The sequence below is a fragment of the Lagenorhynchus albirostris genome, chromosome 4, assembly GCF_949774975.1.
Source record: "Lagenorhynchus albirostris chromosome 4, mLagAlb1.1, whole genome shotgun sequence".
Taxonomy (NCBI): Eukaryota; Metazoa; Chordata; class Mammalia; order Artiodactyla; family Delphinidae; genus Lagenorhynchus; species Lagenorhynchus albirostris.
Genome location: NC_083098.1, coordinates 14213053 through 14225570, shown reverse-complemented (window position 1 = coordinate 14225570; position 12518 = coordinate 14213053). Strand labels below are relative to the sequence as shown.

Here is a 12518-nt window from a genome sequence, read left to right as displayed (position 1 = left end):
TTTGTTTGTTTGTTTGTTTTAGAAAAACAGTACCATTAAGAAGACAATTGAGTTGTATAACATAATTCCCAAAATAGCTGCCCCAAAATTTCATATAATTCCACGAACAAGGGGCCATTCAATATTTCACAGAGATGCAGAATACTAAATAATCCAGGTAATCTCAGTGACTAAAATACTTTCACATTATAAATTACAAATCTGTGGTAGTTAATATTAACTCTGAGAAACAACTAAGGTACTGCACTGTTAGTAGTAACTAGCACTCCCTCCCACATGCCCCCTGCTACTAAATAACACTTTACAGGCCTAAGACCAGAATTTTAAGTGAGCAAATGGCTTCATTATTGGTTTTATGGAACTATTATTAGTTACTTTTAAATTTAACCATTCACTCTTTTTAAAAATACTTTCCAAAAATAATACAGGTATTTCCATACAATTCCCAAATTGATCCGTAACTTCCCTAGAGAGTATTATTATTCTGGAAACCTAAAATTATTTCTTAATAAAAAAGCACTGTAAATGCAAATTATCGACAAAATTAAAATGCAAATTTTATTACACTGTTACACATGCCTAGGACCCTGGAATTCTCTTCCCAAAGACTCAGGTTGTACAATCTTTGGATAGCCAAGAACAATTAGTTACTGGCCATGTGAGACACAGTTCGGACAAGAAGGTTGAGATGTCCACATATATGCAAGATAAGTCACTTGTGGTGCAGTAAGAAGGTAGGGGGAAGGATAAGGGTAGTGGGCCATGGGCCAGGGTCAGATCATCTCTCCCAAGGCAGCAGTAGTCCAGCACAAAATTCAAGTAAATCTGGGGATTCTACGTTGAAACCTGGCCTTCCAACTTGTTTCATTTGAAAAACTCGAAAGAGCAATGTCATCAGAGACGGGAACTGCCTGCATAACTTGCTGAAGATTGAAGATGAACTCTGCACACTCCTCATTTAGGCATTTTATTTGATGTCTAGTACAGTGCAGTTAAGGGAGCGGCACAAGGTGGATGAGCCGCTGAATCTGGAGTGGGGAGTAAAGAGCCTCCTCTCACACAAAGGAAGAGAAAGTGGGTATCTCTCCTGGAATTGTCAAATGTCTGGAAGAAGAGGCTAGAAGAGCAAAAAATGATGATAAATGTTCTTCCCTATCCTTCTCTTGTCTGGTCAATGCTGCTGGGTCTCCCTAGAACAAACCATAGTCCTTTGTGGAAAAGCAATTATTTTGAAACTGTGCTATGCACAGTTATTTGGCATAACCTGTTGATTTACATATATTTTTCTAATTGTTGGTAAATGGTATATTTATTTGTCAGGGCACGAGGATAAACATTTTTTATTTAACAGTGTGTTAGCTTAATCTATAAATTTTAAATATTTGACATATGGCATGTAGTTATCCATTTGAACTCTTGCCCTGGGCCCTGCAAAAGTTAGGGGTAGATCTAGAAAACATTTTGCAAATACCCTGATAAAGCCCTCCATCTCTCTCTCTCTTTCCCATGTTCTTCTTGTCTCTTATCCCTACAATCTGTATATAATTGCATATATACAAAATATTCCAAAGATATATACCTCTTCCATACTTTCAAACATACCAGAAAGAAAGGGGAGTGAAAAAATGATATACTTGTTCAAGTATTAGCCAATCTCTGTCATAATAAAAGAAAAAACATGAAAACAAATACCAAACTACATCTCTATAAAGTTGAAGATAGGAAAGAAGAAACTAAATATTTAACAGCTTCACCATAATTAGGGAAATTAAAAGTATAACACATAGACCTGGCTTCAGAGGAGCTTAAAAATAAGCACAGGACAGATTCTTTACTTGAAATAACTCCCACCGCCTAACAAGGTACCTGGAGGACAGAGGGTACACAATAATTCGTTGGAATGAAAAAAATGAAATGGTAACAATTATACTGAGACAATACTAATACGTTAAGCAGTATTACTCTAGACCTTGGCACAGAGGTCCCTGCTCTAATTTAGGGTCTGGAGAAGTGTCAACTAATGTTTTGGTCTCAGGATTCTTTCACCCTCTTAAGAAACACCAAGGACCCAGAAGAATTTTTGTTTATTTTTATTTTTTTGGCTTTATTTACCATATTAGAAATTAAAACTAAGCCATTTATAAAATATTTATTAATTCATTTTAAAATAAAAGTAATATACCTATTATATGCTACCATAAATATTTTCATGAAAAAGAATCCCATTTCCTCAAACAAAAATAATTTGGTGAGAAGTATCTGGCTTAACAGAAGGTAGATTCTCAACTCTGCTTCTGCTTTCAATATGTTGTGATAAGTTGCTGTGGTTGAAGTATATGAAGACAATCCTGTCTCCCACAGATAAAAAGAACTGAAAAAGGGGGAAATATTTTAAAAGGCTTTTCTGATGTTGTGGATATTCTTCCTTAATATTACACCAAAACTCAGCGTGGAGTAGTTTTTAGCTGCAATGTGGAATCTGAACCATAACAATGAAATATTTGTATTCTTTTACATTAAAATCAATTCTACTACCTTGCACCTTGGATAGATCTTTTATTCATGCATAGTTTTATAACATCATACATTGGTCCATGCAGAACTTGCAAGTGTTAACACATTTCCTTATACAATAACAAAAACAATCACATCTGTTAATATCAGCACCAATATCATCAAAAAAGATTTTAAATATTGATGTACTCTCAAGCTCATGGTGGCAAACAAGTTTTCCAAAATTTGAGTTTTTATTTGGATTTTCACTTGAACACTGAGATTTTATCAGGAGCACAAATACTGTCCATTATTTTCCTTGATAAGCTCACTTCGTTATTTTCAAGAAAATGTCCACCAAATATCCAAGTCTAAACTGTCATAGTGTGTCAGTCATTCTTTCAAGTTAAAATGATGACCCACTAAAAAGGAACTAGTTCTGCAACAATTCCTTGAGTAAGACCATTGTCTTTCAGTATGCGGAAGGCCAAGCATACTTCCATTTCGTTACAAAGAATATTAATATAAGGCATGCAGTCAAGGGTTGAGATTTAATGAACTGATCATTTCTACTGCTTTTATCAAGAACATTTTAAGTTAAATGTTCTTTTTTTTCTTCAAGGGTTTGGCAGTGAAGAACGCAATGGTGAAATGTACAGCTGCCGCCACTACCTTGGTTGGCGCTGAGGTGCCAACGGTTTTCCCTACCATTGTTTTTTTTTTAAATTTTATCATATTTATTTTTTTATACAGCAGGTTCTTATTAGTCATCCATTTTATACACATCAGCATACACATGTCAATCCCAATCTCCCAGTTCATCAGACCCTACCATTGCTTTTGAACCATGGGAGCAAGCATTGGCACAGTGAATAAAGGCAATTACCATCTTAGTGTTATTGTCTGAATAGTTTTGAACTCACAAGTGCCCTACAAGGTTCTTGGAGAGCTCCAAGGAGTTCAAGGACCATACTTTGAGAGCCATGGTTCTGGTCGCCCCTTCTCTTCACGGATCAGGGAGCTCGCTGGCACAAATGAACAGCCCCTCACGCCCACCACCCCCCTGCCACAGCCCTTCTGCATGATGCTCCACGTAGTACAGAACCGTTTTGTGCTTAGCAGAGTGTATCTTCTTTAACCGGTATTTAGGGGGAAAATCATTGGGAAACCCTGACATTTCAAAAAGGCATCAGTATGTACTGAAATCAGTAGATCTGAGTACTAATTAAACCTGGTAATAAAAATCCACAATTCTAACCACTTAAGTTCCAGGAATATATTTTATGTGTAAAATATTTACACTAAAGATGTATAAGGTCCCTTTTAGAATGCTGATGTTATAAAATCAGATAAATGAGCCAGTATGATTTTACCCTACATGAAACAGGGAATTCAATCATCCCCAGACCATATTCCACAGCCAGGTTACTGAACTTTCACTCTTTGTAAAATGCGCTATAAATTGAAGAGGAATGTAATTCAATTAACTAATTGAGTATTAGTTGGAGTGTAGAATAATATTAAAACTTAAATAGCTGCATCAAGTCCTCATTTTACTCACAACTCTCACCTTGTGCATTTTTTTTAAGTCAACGGGTAAGGTTTTTTCACTGTTTTTTAAATCACAGGAGGTGAACCCAAAAAAAAGATTGTCTCTAGCAACCTAATTATTCTTAATAGCTTTGAATCTACATTTCTTGGATGAATTCTGCCAACTATAAGATAGTCCAGCTTCTGAATTTGGATGCTGATATAACGTTTGCTGAATTAACAAATACTTATGGTACTCACAGAACTTAGAAGGGAGTTGAGAGTTAATTGAGTAACAGAAAGCCAAATATGTTACCAATTCTTCCTTGCTCTCTCAACTATTGCAGAAGCATTTATTCATTCATCTAACAAATATTTATTTAGTACCTACAGCCTGTCAGGCACCATTCTAAGCTCCAGATACTGCAACATATAAAACAGAGTCCCTGGTCTAATTTAACACTATATATTTTTTTCTGCTGACACAGAAGTAGCCTCAGAATTCTCAAAACACTGCATGAAGGAACCACTACTCATCAAATCTGCCACCCATATTCAGTTAAATATCTTCATTTTAGGCGTATAAAGTGTCTGACATGATGCTAGATGCTACAGGAGATGCCAAAGAAATAAAAGATAATAGTTTCCACAGAAGAACTATAATCTAATAATTAGGGAAGATAATATATGAAAAAAATAGTATGATAAAGTGCCTATTTTATCATATAAAATAACAAGTACAACATACATCTAGATTTCAATGTAGGTTGGTGACATCAAACAGTATCTGTTTTCTAATTTATCACCTCTTTACCCTTACTATTTTCTTGTATACCCATGTATCAGTAGTACTGTTCTACAAGTTTTACACATTCTAGTTTTCTTTAATCGTCTTTAAAAACACTGTTCACTACCCTGTATATAGAAAAAGAGAATACATAAATCCTGAGAAGCAGGGCAGTCTCAGTACCTGTTTTCTCATGCAAGTCAGCCTTTTCCAGAGCACAAATAGCTGGCCTGGGGCAGCAGCTCTGCATGGGGTGGGCTGTCTCTTTTGTGAAGCCCATTCATGTGGGTCCTTTAGTACTCACCCGTACCTGTAAGTCAGCCAAGGAAGCAAATGTCCATGTTTTCTCAAAGGAAAATCAGATAACAATAATTTTATCCAAAATAAAATCAGTTGGAGGAAATATATGAGGAACTATCCTCGCAGGGTTCAAACCAGAAAATTAACTATAAAAACAAAATACTATGACTTCTACATAATCAAATTGAATAGATACAGAGTCACTGTTTGATGGGAAAAATAACTTTTGAAAGTCACATTTATTAAATTTCTTTCTCTATTTTGTACATCCTCCTAATTCACCTTAAAGACCACACAATGTTTTTTCAGTTGAAGAACTAGTTATTTAATGAAAAAGTTGCGTAATTTTTTTTAACACAAGACAAATACATTGAAAAACAACAACAGAAATCTCCCATTTAAAGAACTGATTTCACATTTTCAATATTACTATAAAGTTTGGTCTTCTGGGAGCTCTCTTAAAAATGCTTTCTTACTTATCTCTGATAGGCCCCTATTTGTTTTTATGAGAGACAGCATTACTAACCCAAACTGTGTCAATTATTAAGAAACTCTTTTCTCAGAAATTCTGTTCTTTCCTCCAAGTACTATTGTGTTATAGCATCTCTGTATAAATACTTTTAATTTGACCTGTGTTATAAAAGTCTATGTTTAAGGTGTAGTTAACGAAGGGCAGATGTTTAAAGCACTGGGTTCACAAAGAAGCTGTAAATACTGCTGGTACAGTAAATTTTGTGATTAATTTTAGTCTGTTTATGCAATAAGGATACTTACACAGCTGGAAAAGCACCAAAAAACTGTCCTATGTAATATTAATTCAAATCGATATTCATTAGAAGCAGCATAGGTACAGTCATATCAAAGTATCTAAAGGCCAGGTCAGTGTTTATGGTTAAGACTAGAAATAAATCAAATATATCAAGAATCAATTTCTCTTGGATTAATAACACTGTAAATAACTGAAAGAGTTCACAACTTATTCACTTTTTATCTTGGACAAATTAATACCTCACTTTCTCCTTCTGCCTAAAAACACATACTCTTCCTTGAACAGACCTTAGGTTCTGGACGTATTTGTGTATCCACAGACTTCTTTAGTTGATCCCTTAGTTCCTCAATTGTCTAACATATTCATGGCAATAGTTATTCAAATTTCTTCATGAAACCACGCATTTTAACTTAATGTGTTAAGAACAAGATAGGATTTTCTTTTTCCATTTTCTATGGCTAATGAACTTTAAAGGTATCCATCAGGGACATTTCAAAATGAGGCACCTACACATAAAATTTATAACTGTAGAGCAATGTCCATTTTTCTCCTTTCACTGATACCTTAAGTTGAATACATGAGACAAACTAGGCTAGTCATAACCCATTATCCATTCTCTTCCCTTCTTCCTTGACAACAGAATCCTGGGTTTTGAGGGTGGCAACATACCCAGCTAGAAGACCATGATGTGGTCATTTGATTAAAAGCTGGCCACTGGACTTCCCTGGTGGCGCAGTGGTTAAGAATCTGCCTGCCAACGCAGGGGACACGGGTTCGTGCCCTGGTCCTGGAAGATCCCACATGCCGCGGAGCAACTAAGCCAGCGTGCCACAACTACTGAAGCCCGTGCTCCTCAACAAGAGAAACCACCACAATGAGAAGCCCGCGCACCACAATAAATAGCAGCCTCTGCTCACCGCAACTAGAGAAAGCCCGCGTGCAGCAACGAAGACCCAACACCGCCAAAAATCAAAATAAAATAAAATAAATAAAATTTTAAAAAGAAAGCTGGCCATGAAACGTAACCAGAGTTGGGAATCTTGAACTGCTGCTCACAACAAGGTACCTGACTAAATGATTTCTCCATATGACCTGTCCCTCACTTCTACCTCTTTCCTACTGCCTAGAAATTAGACATGACAGCTGGAATGATAATAGCCACCAAGGACCAAAATATGTCTTTGGAGATGGAAGCCACATGCTAGGTTGGTGGAATAGGAAATTAGAAAGAGATAGATCCTTGATGTCTATGGAACTGCCACACCCTACCTGAATTGCCTGCCTCTGGACTTCTTTATATGAAAGAGAAATAACCTTCTATTTTTCTACCATTATATCCAGTTCCCGTTAACTACATCCAGTACAATTCCTAAATGATAGGAAACACAGATCCAGAATATGAGAAATTAAACATAGGCCTGATGAGGGTGACCCTAGCACTTCTACCATACACTATAATCCTAACATATCTTTGACCTATGTGGACACCAAAACTCATTCTAAAACAAATCTTCCTTAGCTATTACTGAACAATTTGAGTGGTTTTCTTATAAAACATAAGGTAAATGTACATCATTGTTCTGGATTAAAGGGTTATGGAACTCTTGGTTGCAAAGATTATTCCAATTCTCTGGAGTTTAAACAACTATTCTAAGGGAGGAGCTAAACAAATCTTCATATGGATCAAGTATTGTGTCAATAACTTGAGGAACGAAGACTCCCAACTCCATTGTCTTTGAAATTCAACAATTTCGGATTTTCTTTTTTACGCACTGGAATGATTCTGAGAGCAAAAACACCAAGACACTAAAAATAAAGGGAAGGAGCATCAAAATCAGGTCCCAGATGATGGAGCTGTTAGAGAGAACTGGCTCCAATATTGTGGATAACTGAGAATGTAAGTTTCTCCAAAACAGAGAGGGTATCACTTCAGGGTAAGCAAGGAACCATTGTAACAGGAGTAGAAAACATGCCAACGAACAACCGTCCACCGGAATGTATGTAAACAGTTTTCAAGAGTGACACAGGGTGGCAGGTACAGAACAACAAGAGTAGGAAAGATGGTAAGTATAATTTTCTAAGTCTGAGATGACTATGCTTACACGTGGAAATGCAAAGTACTCATTCTTCCTCTAAAATGGGCCTCTCCTGTATTTTCTATCTCAATAAACCATACTAACATCCACCGAATTGGCCAGGTCAGACAACATGAAAATATGTCACTATTCTCTCTCTGCCCTGCAAATCTGTTTGATTTATGCTTTTTTTAAGTCTTTAAAGTTTCCCCCATCTTCCAGCCCTCTGTCTCTGTCTTAAGCTAATGTCTTCCTTAGGTGTCCATCTGTCAGTATGCCCGCCCTTTGACTTCTCAACTCCAGTCCACCCATTCTCCACACTGAGACAGACACTCTTCTCAAGTGAAAAATCTCACTTTACAAATGAGGAACTTGGGCCCCAGAAGGTTAACTAAGTTGTTAAAGTTCATACAGTTACTTGGCGGTAGAGAGCTTAGGCTCTCTAACTTCAGAGCCTATCCTTTTAATCTCTTATCAAATTATTAAGCCTTCTTCAGATAAATTATCAAAGTAGAGATTGAGGTTATCTTGAAAACTGATGCCTGAACCTGCCACATACTCTATAACTTTTTCTTAAATATAACATTTTTTTCAATTACACGAAGTCAACTTTAATCTACCTTGAGTTCTCTTTTGGGAAGAAGAAACTCTACTTCATTAAACATCCATGTATGCTTTATAAGATAAATGGTAATATGTGAAAGAACATTCACCTTAGGATGAAAGAAAATGCAGTTGTAGATAACAACGTCTACAATGCTGCAGGTACAACAATATGTTCTCGTATAAAAGCTGGACTGTTTGGGGTATTCAGGTACACATGAGTCACACAGGGAAAACCTAACATATAACTTAACACATATTTCACTAAAACAGCAGCCTAGACAGCTTTCATTCAAATAGATTAGCTGACAAACAGAAATAATTTTTTTTTTTTTTTTTTTTACGGTGTGCGGGCCTCTCACTGTTGTGACCTCTCCCGTTGCGGAGCGCAGGCTCTGGACGCACAGGCTCAGCGGCCATGGCTCATGGGCCCAGCCGCTCCGCGGCATGTGGGATCTTCCCAGACTGGGGCACGAACCCGTGTCCCCTGCATCGGCAGGCAGACTCTCAACCACTGCGCCACCAGGGAAGCCCCAGAAATAATTTTTTTAAAACATCCATCCTAACTTAAGAAAGGCTAGCAAAATGAGCCTGGTTCCACTGGGGCATGAAGGTTCATTACAAACTCAAGTTTAATTGGGTAGGTAGCAATTGTTCCAGCAACATTTGGGAAAATATACTCACTTATTCTTTAATTTATATTCATACACGTAAGTCATATTAATGTATTTCATTAATGAAATCTTAAAACACATATATGTATATGTGTAATGCATATACATATATTTAGTACAGTAGAATTTCCCCTTCCAAAAAAGCTAATAATAAATTGAAGTTGGTTTTGTGGAACTGAGGAAATATGGTATTTATGAAACCATTTGTGAGGTACGCAGTAATATAATGGAGCAAAATGGAAAAGGAAAAGGAAGCATGTGGTCCACATTTTTCTCTTCCTCCTCCTTTTGGCTTCTCTTTATTATATTTTTTGACAAAATAAGAAAATAAGGTTATTTTGAAAGTTAAGTACCCTATCAGTACGTTTGGGGAAGGTTATTGATTTTGCCAAGTCATCCCAAAGTTGAAAATTTGTTTGCTCAGGGTTTTTATTATGAAACATTTTGGTAATGCCAAAAGCATAGAGAACATGTAATGAATACACATGTTTATCATCAAGATTAAAAAAGCAAACATTGCAGATACAACACTGTACAGCCAATCCCAATCTCATACACCCTCCTCCTCCTTTTACAGGTAATCACTACCCTAATTTTGCTGTTTATCATTGTCAGACATATTTGAATGTGTGTATGTGTGTGTGTGTATGTGTATTATCTATATATGTATGTGTGTATACAGCATGTATATGCATACAAATATATGAGTATAAACCATATATACTCTTTATGGAATGTTTAAAATATTTTCTATAAATGACACAATCCATGTGTCTGTCCTGCAGTAGCTTATTTTATTCAATATTATATTTTAATGATTAATCCATGTTGATAAACGTAACTCAAGTTTCTTCATTTACGTGCATAACTCTAGAGTTATTCATGTATACAGTTATTTATCTATTCTACTATGGATGAACATTTAGATCATTTCAATTTTTTCCATTAAAATGTTACAATAAAGATGCATATTTCTGCTCACAGAGTTTTCATCACTCTCAATCTTCCCTGAAGCATTCTACAAGACAATCCAAGCTCAACAAAATGAAGCTCCGTATTGTCCAGAAGTATATACCACTTATAATGCAGGGGGAAAGCTTACTGAAAGATTACACTTACTGGCAATATTTCATGGACGCTTAACAGTTCTTAATGACAAAGTAATCAAATGTTGACTAAAGAGGTTTTACTGGTTGGGGAAATACGGTAGCTTTTGAGGATTACAGTTTAGTGGACAGGATACCTAACTGTTACAGAATGGATTCTCAAGTACAGAGTGTCATCTAATACAACAGAGTGTCATCAAATTGAACATTTCCCAGAAAAATAAACTGCACCACTGCATTTTTATTTTCAAACAAATTATTATATTCTTATAGAAAAATACATATTTGGTGATGTATTCAAAATAAGAAGCTAACAGTACCTGAAATCACATTTTAAAGAATGTGCTGAACTGAATTTGTGTTAAAAATTTTTTTAATCTAATTTCGTGGTTAAGAGCACAGGCTTTCAAATCAACTAGCCCTATTTTGTAGCTGAGCTCCACTTTTTACCATTTACCCAAATTTCGGTTATGTTACCTGAGTCTCAGTTACATCACCCATAAAACTGGGATGATAAAACCTACCTTGTAGACTTTAATACAATTTAAACGAAATAATGTATAAAATGTAATTACCCTTGCTGCTGCTCTCTGCTGCTATAATGGTTACTGTTATTTGTTGGGATCCAGGCTAGGTTCCAGGTTTAGATGCTGATACATGCAGTGACACAGATGTTAGGGCCTAATTCTCTCCAGTTAGGTAGTGCACCACCAGATTTATCTGGGGCCTGAGGAACCACCTGAGAAATAATTTAAACCTGATCCACAATAAGAGTTTGATATATACAGGCATGTCTGAAGGTCTGAGAATCTAGGGTTGCATATGTGTGTATAAGCAAGAGAAAGAAGGAAGTGGGGGGAAAGGAGATGAAGAGACTGAGATTCACTGACTGATTGATTGATAAATCGATCTCAGGGCTGAAGCTACAACAGAATAGCAAAATTTCTAAAAGCAAATTTTTAAGTTGGAAGCAGGATCTCTGAGAGAGAATTATCCATAGGGAAGAAACAAAGCAGCAAGTTAAAGTTGGCAGTAAGACCCGAGATTCAGAAGAGAGTAATGCTTCTGGTAATAACTTGATAAATGTGAATATAACCCTTACTGATCCATTGAGCTCGGGGACATGTGTGTTCCATAAGAACACAGGTGAAACCAGAACACACAATTCCACAAAATCTGTAACTCTTTAAGGCCTAAACAAACATGCTGTAGGTCCTCAAAACGAGAGCGATTAACAACAGCAGGAAGGCAGCTATTCCTCTTCTCAATTTGCAGCAAAGTGTACACTGTCAGGGTCCAAGCACTAGTGAGAATTGATGGGTACCGGACAAGACCTCACACCCCAGAATCTGGAACAAGCAGACAACCAGTCTGGAGATGCAGAAATAACCTGGTGGCCAGGGAAGATCACCATTATCAACGGTGGCAGCAAAAATACCTAGAGCATAGTGATAAACAGCAATGATGTAAAGCAGCAACACCTCCCAACTGAAGGGGTCTGGCTCAGCTACGAGGAAGAGAGCCCTAAAGATGGTACTGAAGATGGCAGCCTGGAGTCAGGAAAGGCGGCTTTGTAGAAGGCCATAGTGTCGGCCCCCAAAGTAGCCTGGCATGTGTGTGTACAAATATGGAAATTCCAGAGGATCCCCAGAAACACTGTAGGAAAAAAGTAACCTGAAAAGAGACGGCTCAAAGTCCTGCCACTGAACTCATGGGAATCAATGAGCTAAGGAAATACGAATGTACGAAGGACCAAAAGCCAGTGAGGCATAGGCAGCACTGGAAAACAATACTACCAGTAGAAAATCATGACACAGTGAGGAATCAGTGCAAATGAGACAATTCCTGGACATTAGAGCCAACAGCCAAAAGAGTTGTACTAAGTATAAACTATGAAACATTTCAAACTTGCATGCACCTAAATAAAGGCCAAATAGCTCAAAATGGATTAATGACCTAACTGTAAGACCGGACTCTCTAAAACTCGTAGAGGAAAACATAGGCAGAACACTCTGACATAAATCACGAGATCTTTTTTGACCCACCTCCTAGAGTAACGGAAATAAAAACAAAAATAAACAAATGGGACCTAATGAAACTTCAAAGCTTTTGCACAGCAAAGGAAACAATATACAAGACAAAAAGACAACCCTCAGAATGGGAGAAAATATTTGCAAATAT

General features: G+C 36.8%; 1 protein-coding gene across 2 annotated transcripts in view; it reads right to left on the bottom strand.

Moving 5' to 3' along the window:
• Window positions 1–12518, bottom strand: part of BMPR1B (bone morphogenetic protein receptor type 1B) — a 424915-nt gene that overhangs the window by 135109 nt on the left and 277288 nt on the right. Inside the window, exon 4 of one of the 2 annotated variants that reach the window (XM_060147586.1) lies at window positions 4994–5120. The exons of the other annotated variant lie outside the window; for it this stretch is intronic. Coding sequence (XP_060003569.1) covers window positions 4994–5090 — 97 coding nt within the window. The 5' untranslated portion in view covers window positions 5091–5120. The remainder of the gene's footprint in view (window positions 1–4993; window positions 5121–12518) is intronic. 2 annotated transcript variants of the gene reach the window in all.